The following is a 17,953-nucleotide window of genomic DNA, read 5'->3' on the forward strand; positions in this document are numbered from 1 at the left end:
TTAGGGGCCCTATATTCAGAGTACCATTCTTTGAAAAAGGACACTGACATCCCAGATCAAATCCCAAAGACAAGGGCAGCCCCAGTGGTTCAGCGGTTTAGCGCTGACTTCTGCCCAGGGCATGACCCTGGAGACCCGGGATCGAGTCCCACGTCGGGCTCCCTGCCTGGAACCTGCTTCTCCCTCTGCCTTTCTCTCTCTCTCTCTGTTTCTAATAAATAAATAAAAAATATTTTAAAAAATCCCAAAGACAGTAATCACAGCTTTCAAGGGACCAGAAACGAAATTAAGACTATGGCCTCATGAGCCACTGAAAGAACTAAAGCTGGTGATCCCCCAGATTGGAGGAATTGGAGGGGATGAACACTGCTTTCTTTAGGTACATCAAAGAGCATTCTTTGGAAAAGGGACTTTATATTATGTATGGATTAGTTGTCCCAGAAACCGTAACAAGACCAATGGGTAATTAATTATGGAGAAGTATAGGTTGTTTCACTCCAAAAACAAAAGTTAACAGCTGCCACAGGACTAAGTTTCTCACTTGAAGAGTTGTGTAAGCAGACCCTTTATGGAGGATGACTAATGTTGAGTTCCTAATATGTAACTGCTATTATTTATATTTTACAGATGATGAAACAGAAGAGTCAGACATTCAAGGTCACACCACCAATAAATGATAGGTTTTGCCTGACTCCAAAGACATGTTCTTAACCCCTAAGCTATTACTAGCTACCAAGAGAATACAGAAGTTCTCTGTCCTGGGAAAGAAGTTAGGCTGATGATTATTCTAACTTCAAGATTCTACAGTTGGGTAAGTCAGAAAATGAAAAGTGATAAAATATAGAGAAGGGAGATTGAGTTAAAATGGATGCATCTGTGAATGCTTGTGACAGCTGGGCAGTGAGGTTATGTCAGGCATGGTCTGGTAAGAAGTGTTTCACAGCCCAACGGTCTGCGGTAGAAAGCAAGACAACAAGACCACAGGCAATGCGTAGTCCTGGAGGAAACAAAAAAGCTGTAACTCCAAGCTGGGCTGCAGGGCTGGGCCTCTTTGGAGGCCAGTGATACAAGCAGAGGTTTGGTCCTGGGAAGCCATGAAGGCTCATGGCAAGACAGAGTGAAAGAGCAGGGACTGGAAATTCCCCAAAGTAAAAATCTTCCCCACAAGAAAATGTGAGCAGGTCATCCAGAGCAGAGGCAGGGGGTGCTGGCAAGGTCCACCTATGGCAGAAAAGCATTTGCACTGTAATAGCAAACAAAGGCATTCCTGGTGACGTAAAGTTTTAATGGTGATATTTCCGTGGGTAGAAAACCAGGGTGCATTAGGGGGATTAGAGTGTCTATTATAAAGAAATCTATGTTTGTATCTTTGTTTGTTTATAAAAGACTCTCAAATCCATTATCCCATTTGATCCTCATTTCAGCCAGCTCTACAGAAGAAAAGACAAATGGGATCTGAAATAACCCTACACTCACAGTCCCAAAGGAAGCACTCAATCTCCTCTAAAAATGCAGTGAAGATGTGCTACTTAGGGGTGAGGGATCCAACCCCAGTTCTGTGGCTTGGTAGGCATGTATCTGAGTCAAGCCACTTTAATCACGTTTCCTCCTGTACAACAGGAATACTGTGCACCTCACATAAAATACGCAGGAAAAGGAGGACTGTTGTTATCCTCACCCCCACTGTCTGCTAGTTGTGGTCTTGAACAAGACGTACCCCCCGAAGGACCAGGATCCCTCACCAGAAAACTGAACTAATAATGCTTACTTCCTGGGTGACTTATAAGAACAAAAGAGAATGGGAATCAAAAGCACACCACATGTTAGTTGAATATGAATGAACCATGGAGGCCTCTGGAATCAGAGACGGAGTTTAAAGCCTGCTTCTGTAGTTTTAGTATAGCTATGTGACCTTGAACAAGTGGCAACGTCTCTGAGCCTCAGTTTCCTCATCCATAAAATGTGACTGACAACCATTCCTATGTCACAGGGTGGCTGTTGAGGAGCCCATGTGTGCCTGGCACACAGTAAGTACTCTGAGAAAGCCATTGCTTTTACTGTTTTTTTTTTTTTTCTTCCTCCCACACAGGGATTTTCCAGCACTGACAGGAAAAGGCACGGATGCTGAAGTACTCTAAGCAATGTGGAGAAAAGACTGAGGCTCAGAGACAGATTTGGGATGAGGAGTCACCTGTACCGAGTGCCCAGTCCTCAACCCTCGCCTCAGCACCAGGTGGAGAGCATCCTCATCCCTGCTCGTGGAGCGCTTCTCTGCAAAGGCCAGGAAGGTGTGGGTGGGGGGGATGTAGAGCAGGGCTGGGATCCGGTAGGTGATCCCTCTCTTGTCTTCCTGCTGGAACAGAGGGCTGTTGAAGGAGCACGATGTCACTTCTTCCATGACCTCTGCAAGGACAGGGAGGCAGCTAAATGCGTGTCCATACCCAAATGCTGACCTGCGTACAAGTTCTGCTCTATCATCCCATTTCTGAGATCACACACAGGGAGGCAAAGATTTACTCAAATGTTTATTTTCTTATACAAAAGTAACATCATGATCACAAAAGCATAAGGCAAGCAATACGCATTCTCATTGAACAAATCTATCCTTTAGACTATGGGATTCCTACACAGCCTGTGTTAAGTATATCTCTCTAGATTCTGCACATGTTTCTGCCAAGCATCCAGGGGTATTACCAGCCTGGATGGTTTCTAATGTCAATTTCTTTGGAGTATTTAGGCCATTAGGGTAACAGATACATAAGTCCAAATCCGTTTGAGGAAATGCCTGTGGTTAAGAATTATCTGGGGAAACTTTTTCCCTCTACTAGAGCCTTGGATAAGAGGCAGTCTTCTTTGTCATCTCTCTGTGTCTTTGCTTAGTCCACCTCATCCAAAGGTGTGGATTTTCAAGGGCCCAGCTTCATACAGGGATCTCAGTTCCAATGACAATCTAACTCATCTGGGCCATAGTTGCATTTACTGCCAACAGCAGGCCTATTAAAGCCCAAACTTCTAGGTAAGTGAGATCAGCAAAAACCTGGGGTGGCTGAGGTGAGGGCTAACCACGCTGGTTTTCAGTTTACTCTTGGTTTCTAGGCCCCTGGGAATTTCTTACTTTCTTGCCATTTTAGCTATAAAGGACTTTGCTATATTTTATCCACCATGTAAGGGGTTAGCTAGCCAGCCATAATGCTGAAAATGGAAGTCTCCAGGGATGCTTCTCAAAGAAAATCAAGTATTCTACTTCTCAGAGGCCCAAAAAGGGAATTAAGCCAGACAGAACCAGGCTTAGAATTCTATTTTTTTTTCTTCTCTCACCATCCGTCATTCAAACCTTCTCATAAATCACTTATAAAAATTGTCAGGCTATAAAACAAGGCCCAGAAAGCCTTCTTCATTTATTTAATAAATATTTCTGGGTGCCCACTCCAAGTCAGGATATAAGGTAGGCGCTGAGGTGACAGAAAGGAATCAGAAGTCCCTGACTTCAAGAAACCCACATCCAAGTGAGGGAAACAGACATACACAGACAATTACAATGTCACGCAGTGAGTGCCACATTAGAGGTAAACATGAGAGTGTTCAGGAAAACAGAAAAAGGGCATCTGTCCAGATCAGGGCAGCCAAGTGAGCTCCTGTCTCTTATCTTACACTCTGTGCCTTTCAAATACATTCTCCTTTTAAATAACCAAGAGCTCACTCCCTCAACTACTTCAGCTTTGTTCAAATGTTATCTAATAGAGGACTTCCCTGACAATTCCCCTGCTCCTCACTATCCCCTCTCTCTGCTCTTCTCCATGCCACTTATCATCCAGATTATACTTGTTTGATACATATTACGGAGCAAAAGCTCCACAAAGGGCAGAGATAGGTCTGTTCTATTCACCACCACCTCTTTACATCCAGAACCATGTCTGGTAATTGACAAGCACTTGATGAATAGCTGTTGAATGACTGAATGAATGGGTGAGCTGGATCTTAAAGGATGAACAGTGGGTCAGCCAGTTGAGGTGTAAAAAGGGCAGAGGGAGTGGATGTGAAAAGCCTATAAACGACAGGAAGCAGTGAGCTGTGGGAGCTATCGTTTGTGCATTATGAGTACAGTGGAATGCAAGGGTGGGACTGAAGGGATTGGGAGAGTCCAGGTCCTGGGAGGCTTTGATACCTTATTAAGGTGTTTATCCCACAGAGAAGGGGCCATTCAAGAATTTTTGGCAGAGGAATGGCATGATGAAGTATGCATTTTATTTTTTTTAAAGATTTTATTTGTTCATGAGAGACACAGAGAGATGCAGAGACAGGCAGAGGTAGAAGCAAGCTCTCTGTGGGGAGCCCGATGCCAGACTTGATCCCAGGACCCCAGGATCTCATCCTGAGCAGAAGGCAGACCTCAATCACTAAGCCACCCAGGCGTCCCCAAGTATGCATTTTAGATCAATTTTCCAGGTATTCTGTGGGTAATAAACTGAAAGAAAAAACTGCACTGCTTTTGGCTACAGCTGCCTAGTGTCAATCAAGACAAACTTGATTATCCAATGGCATATGAATGATTTATTTGGTCACCTGTTTCTAACTTAAAAAAAGAAGAACCATGGCTCATTACCATAAGGGGACTGGGGAGGTGGCCTCCAGAGTCCAGAAGAAAAGCCTCCCCTCACTCCAATTCTAGGTGCTCAGTAGCAGAATTGAAAGGCAAGTGTGAACTGTCTTCCTCACACAGTACTAAAGCACATCTCTGTCTCAATTCATGCTCTCTTGCCGGGGGGGGGGGGGGGGATCAGGCTTTTTCTTGATCATGGTATCTCCCCTGCCAGGTAAGTATGGATCAGGCTTTTTCTAAGTAAACATCTGCTCCTGAGCCAAGCTGGTGTAATGGTTAAGAACATAGGATTTGGACCACACTGGGGACTATATGATCTTGGGCTTGTTATTTAACTTTCCTAATGCTTCAGTATCTTTGTGTATAAAATTCAGTAGAGTTGTTGAGAGAATTAAGTTCAAAAGTTAAATTGGTTGTTATAGAGCCTATGATATGACATAATATGAACTGAATATATGGCAGTTAATATTTTTATTGCAGTGTCAGTCACTGCACATTCTACAGTTGACCCAATGACACAGGAATTAAGGGAGCTGACCCATCCCTCACCCCAGCAGTCATAAATTCATGTATAACTTTTGATTCCCCAAAAACTTAACTAAGAATAGCCTACTGTTGACTGGAAGCCTTACCAATAATATAAAATCAATTAACACACATTTTGAAATGTATATGTATTATACATTTTGTATATGTATTATATACTGTACTCTTACCATAAGGTTAAAGAAAAGAAAATGTTAAGAAATCACAAGTTAGAGAAAATAAATTTTAGTATTGTACTATATTTACTCAAATAAATCTTTATATAAGTGAAACTGTGTAGTTCAAACATGTGTTGTTCAAGATCAACTGTAGTTTTATTCCTTGAAATCTGTGGGTGCTGATGATAACAGTTACAACTCTCCTTCTTAAAAGCATTTAAATCCCTCTCTGCCTCTGGGAAAGACCATATTTTAAATTTTTATTAGCCCACACTTTAATTATGAGTTAATACCAACACTATTAACCATCAGTCAACACATGATTATTAGTTAACATCATTAGTTAACATGGAAACAGGAATTCTCTGGGTGATAGAATGGAGCACAGGACAGGCAAGGAGTGGGGAGGAGGGACTAGGAAAAAGGAAAAGGAGAAGCAGCAAGGAGAGCACCAAAGCAGAAGCAAGGCTTGTCAAATGGGACTTCATTTGCATCCCAGCTATACTTCCCTGTGACCTTGTGCTATTCACTTAATCTCTCTAGGTCTTGGACTCCTTGCTTTAAAAAATGTGGATAACACCCACCTAAGATGACCAATATGAAGAACCACTCAAAAGTGCTTTCTAAACTTTAAAGCACTATAGAAGCCAAAATATTACAAATTTTGATGTCTTCACAATTTTGCTTATGGCTTTGCTGTCTCTATAACAACTAGAGTCACTATCGTTACCTTTTATTAGTTATTCATTACTTTAACTTTTGCTAATTATCATTACGCCCATCACGTTGACGACAGTGGTAAGGAACACAGATGACGACTCTGGTGCTGAAACCCAAACTATTTCACACAAACCACATACCGGGAACTAAGGATAGAGAAGAAATCGGATAGAGTTCTGCCTTGGAGTTGTTCATTTTAGCTGAGAACTAAAAGTTCTCTGCTGCTGTTGTTCATTGCTGCTCCGTATGATCACCTTTCAGTGGAGGCCTCCCTGCTCTCTTACTGGGAGAGGGTGTAATGTAGCCTGGACTTTGACACAGATCAGCAAGCCACGCTATCTCTGCACCTGTTTCCTCACTTGTAAAAGGGATAATGCCACCTTTTCCTCAGCATTGTAATGGACAGTGTAATTCCAAAGTCTCCAGCTGACTCGGTGCATCCGGCAGCTTCCAGTGAACCCCAGGAGGAGGCCTTCCTAACTCACTATTTCCTCCTAACAACCGATAACTTAAAGAGCATTCATCCTGTCAGGCCTTTGGCGATCCGTACTCCAAATCCCCCTCACTGGACAGGTGGGAGGGCTCAGGCCAACAGAGGGGCACAGCTTATATAAGGGCACTCGACAGGCCAAGATCCAGGTCGCCTCAGTTCCCCTCAGGACTGCCGACGACCCACACACCCCTCTCTAGAGAGAAGAGTTGCCCCAGGCTCAGTTCCCTTTCATCTCTAAAATGGTAACTCTAAGGCTTCGGTTTGGCTTCACTGGAAGGGAAACAAAAATAGACCAGCCAAGAATCCTCCCTGGCCAGGTCTGAGATCCCAGCCGACTGTGTGGCTTTGACTCAATATCCTCCCCCAGACTGGATTTCCTCGGACCCGACGGTGCCGCCGAGCCTGTCCCCACACGCACGCTTCCCCCACTTTTCGGGGATGGTTGCAGTGTCGCAGCCCCCGCTCACCTCCGCGGGACTCCGGCTCCTCCATCTCTCTCGGGGCGCAGCTGGGCGCCGGGCGGCCCTCAGGTCTCAGGCACCGAAGCGCGGGAGAACCACCGAGGCTGAGGAGACGGAGGCGGTGGGGGGAGAGGGGAGGGGGTGCAGAGAATGACCGCAGACGACTCGCAAGCAAGCCACGGAAACTGAAGAAACAGGCGACAAGACCACAGGGAAGGAGACGGACAAACCCCGCGACGCCCAGACTGACTGGCCGGGCGGCGGGGGCGGGGACGCCCGGAGGCGGCAGCCGGCCGGCCGTTGGCCCTGCCGTTGGCCCTGCCTTTGGCCCCGCCCCCGACTCAGCCCCGCCCCCGGGACGCACGCGCCCGAGGCCCCGCCCCCTCGCCGCTCGACTGGGCCGCGCGGTCTCCGGCCTGTAGCAGCGCTCCGGCCGCGGCCTGGCACCTGCCCCTTCCCCTCCGACCACCGCTCGCTCCAGCCCAGCCCCGAGTTTGGTTCAGGCCCCGGGCCTACCGTGGCTCCGCTCCGTTTTCAACCCCTCCGTCCCTACCCTCGGTCCCCTCGCCCCAAGCTCTTATCTTTTGGGTTGCCTCTCAGTGGGTAGGTATCACCGCCTAAAATTTCCCCGGACAGCCTGGCAGCCAAGCAAAAGTTCCGGCCCGCAAGAGAGGACTCCACAAAACGGACCGGAGATCCAGAGCATTGGACATCCGCCCTTAAAAAAATAAAAATCATGCATATAATTTTAAATGTGTGTGTGCATGGTTATATATTGAGAAAATAATAATATTACAACCCATTGAATAAAAACCCATGAGTTCATGTTGATATAATTGAATACATGAGTGGAGGAGGGAGGACAGCTCTTTCTACAGAATTCTACTAAATGTAGATTGTGCACAGACTGAACACAATATGGTTTATTCTGAACACCTGCTTTTCTTCTGGGAGTCTGGAATTTGGGGGCATGCTAGGCAGAGGGTGCTCACATACCAGCCCTCAATAAAACTGTGAGTGCTGAGTCTCTAATGGATTTACTATGAAGAAACAAGAAACGTGGTACACATGCTGCATTTTCCTTGCTGGGGAAAAGTGTGCTTAGCCCAATGCCTAATGAGAGGGAGAAGCAGAAGAAATAGTACACATGGATCCTTCAGACTCCGCTTGTGTCTTTTTCTTATGATCCAATGTGTCCTTACTACATTGCTGTAATAAACCTTAGCTGTGAGCGCAACTCAAATGCTGAGTCCTAGGAGTCCTTCTAGTGGGTGTGAATCTAGGGGGTAGTCTTGGGAACCCTTAACCAAATACCATATATAGTTTAAAACACATAAAACAATACCATATATTGTTAATGGACAGACATAACGACAATGCATAGGAATAATAAATACTAAATTCAGGGTAGTAGTTAACTTCTTAGAGTGCAGGGAGTAGAACATATCAAGGATACCCAAGAAACTTCAATTGTATTGGTAATTTATCTTAAGGTGGTTCATTTTATTCTTCTTTAAACCTTATTATTTCTAAAATATTTCAGGTTTTATTTAAAAAATTTTTTTTAATCTATTTTCAAAGATTAGTTCATACAAAGTCCTAGGGTTCTTCATCCAGGCTTCTCCAAAGTCACAATCACCAACTCTAAATCACCAGGTCAATTTTAGAAAAATATCTAAAATATCTAAAGCCAAATTTTTCTCAATTCTTTGACTGATGATCTCAGTCTTATGCCTGAAACAGTGAGTAGGTTTAAATCCTGACTTTCTACTCCTTAGCTCAGTGACCTTGGCAAGTTACTTAACTTCTGTGTCTTAGTTTCTCATCTAAAATGGACACATTTAGCACTAATCCTCATCCATGACTCAGATCAAACAGGTTTCACAAACAGGTTCATATGAGAACCTCCCAGGTTTCCATGCTGTAACAGTTACTCCTCATCCAGCCTTCACAGCAACTTATACAGATATCTTCTGATAAATTTTCTATTGGTCACTCTGATTAATCTAATAAAAGTGGGACCAAATCCATTCTAATGGTTTCATACATTTAATTAACATACTATCAACAGAACTCCAAGCAACACAGACCAATTTGCAGAATTGGTCAGGGCCAGGACTCAACTAGCTAGAAAAATGACATCCAGAAAAAAACCAACTATAAGCCCTCAAGGTCTGCCTTAGAAACCCAGGTAGCATTCTCTAATTTCTCTATTGGCTTTATACCTAGCCTGTACCTGGATCACTCCAGGTACAGAGGGATGTATCAGTAATTTGAGACCTACCTTGGCCCACAAAGATATTGAGGGCCATTCTATAATCCATAACCACATTGGCCAGGGAGTTGAGGCTCGTCTAATTGCCTTCAGCTAAAGGCAGGGATGAATTTCATATCAACATTTCAAGTATGATGACTCTCAAAATAGGGATAGATTCTTGCAGAATGTGCATAAATAAAACAGCCATCCCTCCAGGAAGCTCCTCCATGTAACCGAAGCTAGCCTCATTTTGGAGTAATCTCCACAGTCATCTGAGGGCTACATGATCTAATGGTGGTGCTTCCTTAAACACTTGAAGGTTGCTTATGATCCTCTCTATTGTGCAAGGGACTATGTTTTCAGGGAGAGGAGCAAGTTAATGCCTGGCTTCCACATAGAAAGTACAGTCTTAAGGGCATATGTGACATTCGTTTACAATTGTAGGGGCCTCCGAAGTGGGGCCTACATCATTCAGGGTTGACAGTGTCACTAATGAAGCCTCCCAGTCACCTGATAGGCTTCAGAGTTCCCATTCACTTAGAATAATTGAAACCAGTCCTTATTTTTGGAGAGGTTGCCTGATGGCAGTTGGTACAAACTATCCCACATGTCCACACCACAGCCAGGTGGCATTTGTCCACCCCATAGGAAAATAGAGCAATAGCTACAAGAATGGGGGTTAAGGAGCATCTACAGCTTATGACAAGTGCTTTGCAAGAGAGGTATAGGAGCTGAAAAGTGCACCTGATGTTTCTGATAGACTTCTCAGTAGGTCAATGACTAAATTATAGTAAGCCATCTAGTAGGGGAATGTCAAACCCAGCAGTCAAATTTTTTTTTCAGTCAATTTTTAAAAAATTTTAAAAAAGATTTATTCACTCGAGAGAGAGAGAAAGAGAAAGAGAGAGAGAGAGGCAAAGACACAGGCGGAGGGAGAAGCAGGCTCCATGCAGGGAGCCCGACGTGGCACTCGATCCTGGGACTCGATCCTGGGACTCCAGGATCACGCCCTGGGCTGAAGGCAGGTGCTAAACCGCTGAGCCACCCAGGGATCCCCCAGTCAGTCAATTTTAAGGAGTTTGCCATAGTTTGGGAGAGTTGCATTAGGCCATTTTCCTTTGAGAAGGCTCCAAGAGTGACTCTTTTTCCAAATGTCATAATCTAGGACCATGTCAAACCAACAAGAGAATCTAGGTATCTGAACCAGAATTGAATGAGAATACTCTAGCCTCCTTTTGGCTAGGCTGCCACCTGGAATTTGCAGCAAAGACTGGCCTGTGTATGTTGTTAGGTCAAAGATAACATCATGCCTAGCAAAGATCAGTGCACAATACTGTATTTTCAGAATAAATCTACTTTCCAGTCCCTCTCATTCTGATCATTGCACCATAAGCTGCTATGATAGTTAATTTTACATGTCAATTTGCCTGGAACACAAGGTCCCCAGATATTTGGTTAAACATCATTTCGGGTATGTCTTAGAGTGTTCCTTGATGAAATTACAATTTGACTCAGTAAACTGCCCTGTCCAATATGTTGGAGATCTGAATAGAACAAAGGTTGGGGTAAGGGAGAATTGATTCTGTCTTCAAGCTAGGACACGAGTCTTTCTGCTTGTAGACTGGAACTTATACCATTAGTTCTCATGGTTCTTAGGCCTTGGGATTCAGAATGGGTTTCCAGCTTGCTAATGGTAGATTATGGGACTTTTCAGCCTCTATAATCATGTGAGCCATTTCCTTATAAATACATCTCTTTATATATACACAAATATTGGTTCTTCTTTTTCTGGAGAATTTTAGTACACAGTAAAGAGGAAGTGGAAAAAGCATTCTGTGGACAGCCATATTCAGTGGCCAAACTGCCTTACAGAGGTGTATTGTCCTGGATGAGGTAAGAGAAGTAGAAATGAGTAGGCAGTCTCAACATTCAACAATAGTTGATGCCTGTGGATCCAGGAGTAGGTCCCTCAAAGTACCTTGACTATCAGCCCTCTGCTCAGTGGTTTTTGCAATAAAAGACTCACCACTGTCAGATTATATGTGATCAAAAAAAACAAACAAGCAAACAAACACGAGACAGATTGGTTTCAAAATCAAAACAGTGTAGTTGGAGTTGGCTGACTGACTAGAAGAGCAACACTGTAACCTAAAAAGTATCAATGGTGTTGAGGCAGTACTGATAACAAGAAGGAACCAAAGGTCTCATAGAGTCAGTCAGAAGCAGGTGGAGGCCATGTCTGCTATGTGGTTTTACTCATGGCTGGACAAAGACTTTTAATAGGAGTCATAAGCCTGGCATGTAGTGGTAGCCTCTGCATCAGAAGCACATCTTTTATCTGTGCCCAGGCTATGATGGTGCATGTCTGCTATGATGATGACACCAGGCAATGATGATAGCAATTTGAATAGTTACAGGCTCCATCAGTAGCTTGATTCCAGTTGGTCTCATCAGAGAACAAGCCTCCATGATGGGCATCTACATGAGTGACCCAGACAGTTCAATTAATAGCTGCAATTCATTTTTAGTTTGTGGCCCCCAAGAAGACTGTCTTTAATCTGACAGTGTCTGCCAAGTGACAGACCAGAAGACTAGGCCATTGGCAAGAGCCTGAGTTAAATGTAGCATGTCTGGTCCCTAGGGATTGTGCAGAACAAGGGTAACAGTTTTCAATTCAGTCCATTGTGCTGATCAGCCTTTACTGTTGTCAGTTTCCAGAATCATCACTTGACAATAACAGCTCTTAACTTAGCTGGACCATCAGTGAACCAGACCCAGGCATTTAATTAGGGAAGTCTCTGTGAATCAAGGGCCTTATTGAGCTGTGTCTTTGCTTCAGGCAACTGAGTGGGGAATACAGCTCTTCCAAAGGAGTGACTATCACTTCTTCATGTAAAACTAAGATGGACGGCTGGCTGCATCCCCAGAACATCATTTCCATTTGACTAGAGAAGGCTGCAGCATTTTTTGTTAGTTTCTCGTCTAAATTCACATAATCCAAAATGGGGATGTTAGGCCACTTACCAGGCTTCCATGGGTCGGATATTGTTTCAGCAATAGCTTAGTAGTAAGTCTCCCAGCTGTCCAATTTTTGTTTTTTGATCATGGACGCTTAAATAACTGACCACCCAGGTGCCCCTGGCTGTGCAACTTTTTTTAAGGGGTGTACCTTGGTGTCTGCAAAGCACATGTGCTATACTGGGAAATGGCCTGAGTACTCCAGCAGTCACCAAGTTTTCAAACCAAAGCTGTTGATTTTCCTTTTGCTCCTCTGAGGATTCTATGTTTTGTTATACTACTCAAGAGAAACCAGGAATCACTTCTCTATATGCAGTAGTCCCTGAACAGGAGGCTTACAAACTTTCACAGTTCAATTAAATGTATAATTGCTATCAATAACACATTACTGTGAAAGCCATAAAACAGTAGTACACTGAATCAGTTCAGAGGCTCCCCTACTGTCATTCTAATTTTCTTTGACCACTACAGCCTTTGCCCAAACTTTGCCACATGAATTCAAGTACCTCCTCCTCCTCCATCCTGGCCCCCAACCTGCCCCCCGCCCCCCCGCAACTATGGGAACTCGAACCAGGCAATCTAAGAGTGAGATATTGGAAGGGACAGCCACCAAGAGATTATGCTCCATCTCAGCAAACTGTGTGAGGACATGAAGGGAGCAGGAGAGGTTAGCCTGCAGGAGTCCGCCCGCTCAGTGAGGTCTCTTCTTGGGACCCCTGCTCCAAGGTCAGTGCTGCCTCTTCCCTTGTGTACCTCTTGGTTCTAACAAGCACCTAGGGCTCAGGGGTGGCTATTTTTGTTTTTGTGCCCACCTTGCACACCACCATGGAACTGTCCCACCATCTTTGGTACTTCTGACCATCCCTGTGCTCAAGGCTTCCTGTCCCCATGGGACCAAGTGGATGGTGACCTAGATGCTTACATTCAACAAAGCTATAAAAAGAGTCCCTCTCCTCCTCAAAGATCCCCAGCATAAAGAGCTTCTTTCCTTAAAACAGAGGGGGGGAAGGATCAGAGGTTACAGAGGGAGATTGACTTGTGCCAATCAACAAGGTTATGTATTTACTTTCATTTTATTTTATTTTATTTTTAATCTTTATTTATTTATGATAGTCACAGAGAGAGAGAGAGAGAGAGGCAGAGACACAGGCAGAGGGAGAAGCAGGCTCCATGCACCGGGAGCCTGATGTGGGATTCGATCCCGGGTCTCCAGGATCGCGCCCTGGGCCAAAGGCAGGCGCCAAACCGCTGCGCCACCCAGGGATCCCTACTTTCATTTTAAATGGTTACCTGCTCAGACTCAACAAACCCCTAATATATTTGGTCCATTCAAAGCTCTGTATCTTTTTTGCTGACACCATTTATATAGCCTTCAGGGAACCCTCTACTCATCAATCACAACCATAGTGCCTTCAGCTGGTGCCACAGGCTTGCTGCCTTGTCAAAACATCGTTTCCTCCTCTTGTCCAGAGAAGAGTGAGCAACAACCTAAGTACCATTTGCGCAATGTGTTTCAATTCTACCTCTTGCTGTTTATCCTTGAAAATAGTCATTAACAGGTGGGACTTCGAGGGACCCTTACATGCCTGCTTGCTCAATAGCATTTATTACCAGACCCCAGGTTATTTTCTCATATCCCCTCACTGGATCCATGTCCTTTCTCTTTTAGAAAGCCATGTCTGTCAGGATCCCATCCTTGTTACCCAAACTGTCAGAGTAGTCTATGACAGTTGGTATTGTGGCTGTGCCTTCCAATCTCTCACTCTTAGATTGCCTGGTTCGAGTTCCCATAGTGGGGTGGGTTGGGGGCCAGGATGGAGGAGGAGGAGGTACTTGAATTCATATGGCAAAGTTTGGGCAAAGTCTAGTCCTACTTTCAACTAACAAGTTAGCCGACTACAGTAATATGGATACTGGCAGAAGATGAGACTCCCAGATCAGAGACAAAGAACTTAATGCTTGTAAGAAGCAACATGAGCATGATGTTTGTGCCACTTCTCTATACCCTCACCCAACAAAACTGACTTGGGGTAGGCCTAAATGGATGCCTACACATGGAAGGGGATGTGTCATAAGAACAGAACCCTGAGCTTGGGGGGATTCAATATTTTTATAATACACAGTAGGGAAATCTGCTCCTTAGGAAGAGACATTACTTCATCTCTCAAGATCTCTCACTGCCAACAGAACACTGAGATATGCCCCAGAAAGTGGTCAGGGTCTTCCATTCATGTGAAGCAGGAACACACAGGGGTGCTCAGGGCTCATGGTAGATTGCCTCTTCTCTAGGTTTCCCATTCTCCAGTGGGTCACTTTCTACAGCATTATAAACCAAATCCAGGGAACTAAGAGCCTGAATACCATTTGATACTCAATGGTTTCCCATTGTCACAGGGTTTGTTGTATGTCACAGGTGAATCTCCCAAAAGTACCAGAGCTCCCTCACAACAGACACAGACAAGACCCACTGCAAAATATTTTGAGTTCTTTACCATGGTCTCTGAACAGATCTAAGGTTGGCCTGATAGATTATAGGAGGGATTTGGCTAAGACAACCCAACAGCTGTGATTTTTTTTTTTAAGATTTTATTTATTTATTCACGAGAGACAGAGAGACAGAGAGAGGCAGAGACACAGGCAGAGGGAGAAGCAGACTCTATGCAGGGAGCCCGACGTGGGACTCAATCCTGGGTCTCCAGGATCATGCCCCAGGCCGAAGGCGGCACTAAACCACTGAGCCACCCAGGGGTGCCCTGCCATTCTTCTTTTAACAACCATTTTGTACCCAAATCCCTTCTCTCCTAAGCAAAACAGCTAAAGTTCTAGCAATTCACCTGGTTTCTGCCCACAGAAGTAGGGAATTTACCTCTTTTCATGCTCATGTAGGTATGTGTCTCTGCAACTGCTATCTGAAAGGAGAAACCTGCTGCCCACTCACAATGAATATTAGTGAATATTAGTGTAACGAACAGGACGGAGTCAAAATTGCCAGATTAGTGAGGAAGTCCTCCTGCCCAGAGGAGAGTAAGCAACAATCAAGGCACTTCTAAGCAAGTGTCTTTGAACCTACTTCCCCAAGTACTCCTCAATCCTCCTCATTGTAACAGGCAATAATGCATTTATATATATGAAACATCATTCTGAGTAGGGCACCACAGACAATATCAGACTGCCAAAAAGATCCATGGCACAAAAAAAGGTTATGAATCCTTGCAAGTATTCTCAGCATAGTTGTGGATACCAGAAGTCATCTGAGCACATGTACTTTCAGGCTGGGTTGTTAAGAATATTCTATTTAATAAGAGGTTGTCAGTGGCTATACTGATTTGTTCTAGAAAAAATACTGTGACTTAGCAGTTTTCTCAGATGGTTTCCATCAGGGAGACATTATTTGGGATAGGGAGAGGTATGTCTTTTTTTTTTTTTTTTTTAGGAAGAGGTATGTCTAATCAGGTGTGGAGACAAGGGAAACAGCTGGCGAGAGAAAGGACTCTTAACTGAGGGAGAACTTGGACCCAGAGAAAAATATAACTGTTGTGCCACATTCTCTGCCTTTCTCTTAGGTTGTCCTGAAGCAAAAAAGATGGTTTCTAAAAATATATAAAAGCACCAAACATCAAATACACATTAGCAGCTGAAATTTTCAAATACTGAACATTAGGTATCTTAGCCCACTCTCCTTATAGTCTCATATATTTTGGAAGACCCAAGTCCATTCTGGGTGGATGTAAGGAGTTAAGAGCCAGGAGGAGAATGTGATGAGTGTCAGGATGTCCTGGTGGGAGGGGTGCTGCAGACCTACTAAAGGGAAAAGAGTAGCCCAGAGGCACTCAAAAGGGGCTGGAGTGACCACTGGCTGATGTAGGTGCTGCAAGCTGGCCAGAGGTGCCCTGCAGCTCCACAAACCCACAAACTCAGACTGAGACTCGAGACTGTTCAAGTGAGGAGAAACTGTCCTAAAATACCACAAATGTGACAGGGAGATTAGTGACCAAGTGCAACACACAGCTGGGCTGCAAACCCACTTCTTTATTTAGAAAATCATACTGCTTCAAATGGTTTCTGGAGTCAGGGAAAAACCTTGAGAGCCATGCAGCCTATAAAATCTCAAAGTGGGGTTTATGGGCAGATTTAAGAGATTACAGCACTCATATCTTCATATTCCTAAGAAATGTTTTCTATTTGGGCATTTCTGGGGGGGTATAGAGCTTTAATCATCTCAAAAGATACATGATCTAAAACCTCTTTGACAGGTTCAGATACTTATTCCTAGAGAAGGAATGGGATTTACCAGAGGTCGCAGGTTAGAATAAAATTGGAAATAACCCAGGTCTCTTATCTCTCACTTGAAGATCTATTTTCTTCCTCTCTCTCTCAAACCTACTCCTCCCCCAGGATAGTGAAAAACTAGAAAGCAAACACATCTTCCAATACGGAAATAGTTAAATTTAAAACGTTTATACTGTGGTATATTATGCAGTTATTAAAATGGGTTTGGCCAGGGATCCCTGGGTGGCTCAGCAGTTTAGCACCTGCCTTTGGTCCAGGGCGTTATCCTGGAGTCCCGGGATCAAGTCCCACATCAGGCTCCCTGCATGGAGCCTGCTTCTCCCTCTGCCTGTGTCTCTGCCTCTCTCTCTGTGTATCTCATGAATAAATTTAAAAAAAAAAATGAGTTTGGCCTACATATACTAACAGGGAAGTTAAAAAAAAACTATAGATGGGGGAGAAAGGAGCAGGAAAAAACAAGAAATACAGAACATATTTCAACATAATTCTTTTTGTAAAAAAAAAGAAAAGATGACAACACGTGTTTGTAATGTAAAGAAAAAGGTACACCTGGTATGACAGAACTCAAATCATCGTGGAGAGGTGGGTTATTAATACCCTATACCCACAAGCCTCACCCCCCCAGCCCCCGTCTAACAGTTACTCCTTCATGTAAAAATGCAATTATCCAATTATACACCTTTGAAAGCTCCAAGTAGCTGACAGAATAGGATGATCATCTTAAAAAAAAAAAAAAAAGGAAACCAGAAGCTCAGAGAATTACATGACTTACCCAAAGTTTTTAAGAGTAAAGAGTATAGAATCCAAGGCTTCAACTCCCTGTCCAGTGATGTTCCATAATCCCCCACTGTGCGGCACTAGATAGGGCAACATTCCCATTGGAAAATGTGGTAAGGATTAATTTCTTATAAACTGAATAAAAAGTCTTAGGTACTAGGCTCAGCTGGAATTGTACTTTTGTAAGCAAGAGAGACAATATTCCCATAGGTCACAGGATTTGGGCAAGTGATTATAGTGGGAAAATATTGGAAAAGATGCCAACTCACAACTCTGGAGCCAGACAAACCAAGTTTAAATTCCAGTTCTAATACCAGCTGTGTGACAAATTATTCCACTTTTGTGCCTTGCTTTCCTCATTTATAAAATGGGGTAACAGCAGCACCTACTTCTTAGAACTGTTGTGAGCATCAGTGAGTTAAATACATGTCAAGTACTTGGAATATTGGCAGGCACAAAGTACTGAGTGTCATTATTGTTATCCTTGGAAAGCTAGCAGTTCTTATCTACAGGTTCGCACAGGTTTCTGATCAGTAAAACAGCCTAAAAATAAAAGGAACTTCTAGTCGTAACACTTGTTGTTCTGTTCCTTCCATCAAGACTATACAACTCCATTTTTTCACATCTTCTTTC

The 17,953-nt window shown here is 43.9% G+C and overlaps 1 protein-coding gene across 4 annotated transcripts in view; it reads right to left on the reverse strand.

The window, feature by feature from the left end:
* Positions 1-17,892, reverse strand: part of NEU3 (neuraminidase 3) — a 35,945-nt gene extending 18,053 nt beyond the window's left edge. For 2 of the 4 annotated variants that reach the window (XM_049098863.1, XM_025459000.3), the window contains exons 1-2: positions 6,985-7,313; positions 2,192-2,403 (exon numbers count right to left, since the gene is read on the reverse strand). In XM_049098863.1, the coding sequence (XP_048954820.1) occupies positions 2,192-2,403; positions 6,985-7,009 (237 nt within the window). In that variant the 5' untranslated portion in view covers positions 7,010-7,313. Of the gene's footprint in view, positions 1-2,191; positions 2,404-6,984; positions 7,314-7,494; positions 7,697-17,315 lie in introns of those variants that run through there. The other 2 variants (XM_025459001.3, XM_035703808.2) reach the window with 2 other exon arrangements.
* Between the last annotated feature and the right edge of the window lie 61 nt (positions 17,893-17,953).

The sequence above is a fragment of the Canis lupus genome, chromosome 21 (assembly GCF_003254725.2).
Source record: "Canis lupus dingo isolate Sandy chromosome 21, ASM325472v2, whole genome shotgun sequence".
Lineage (NCBI taxonomy): Eukaryota > Metazoa > Chordata > Mammalia > Carnivora > Canidae > Canis > Canis lupus.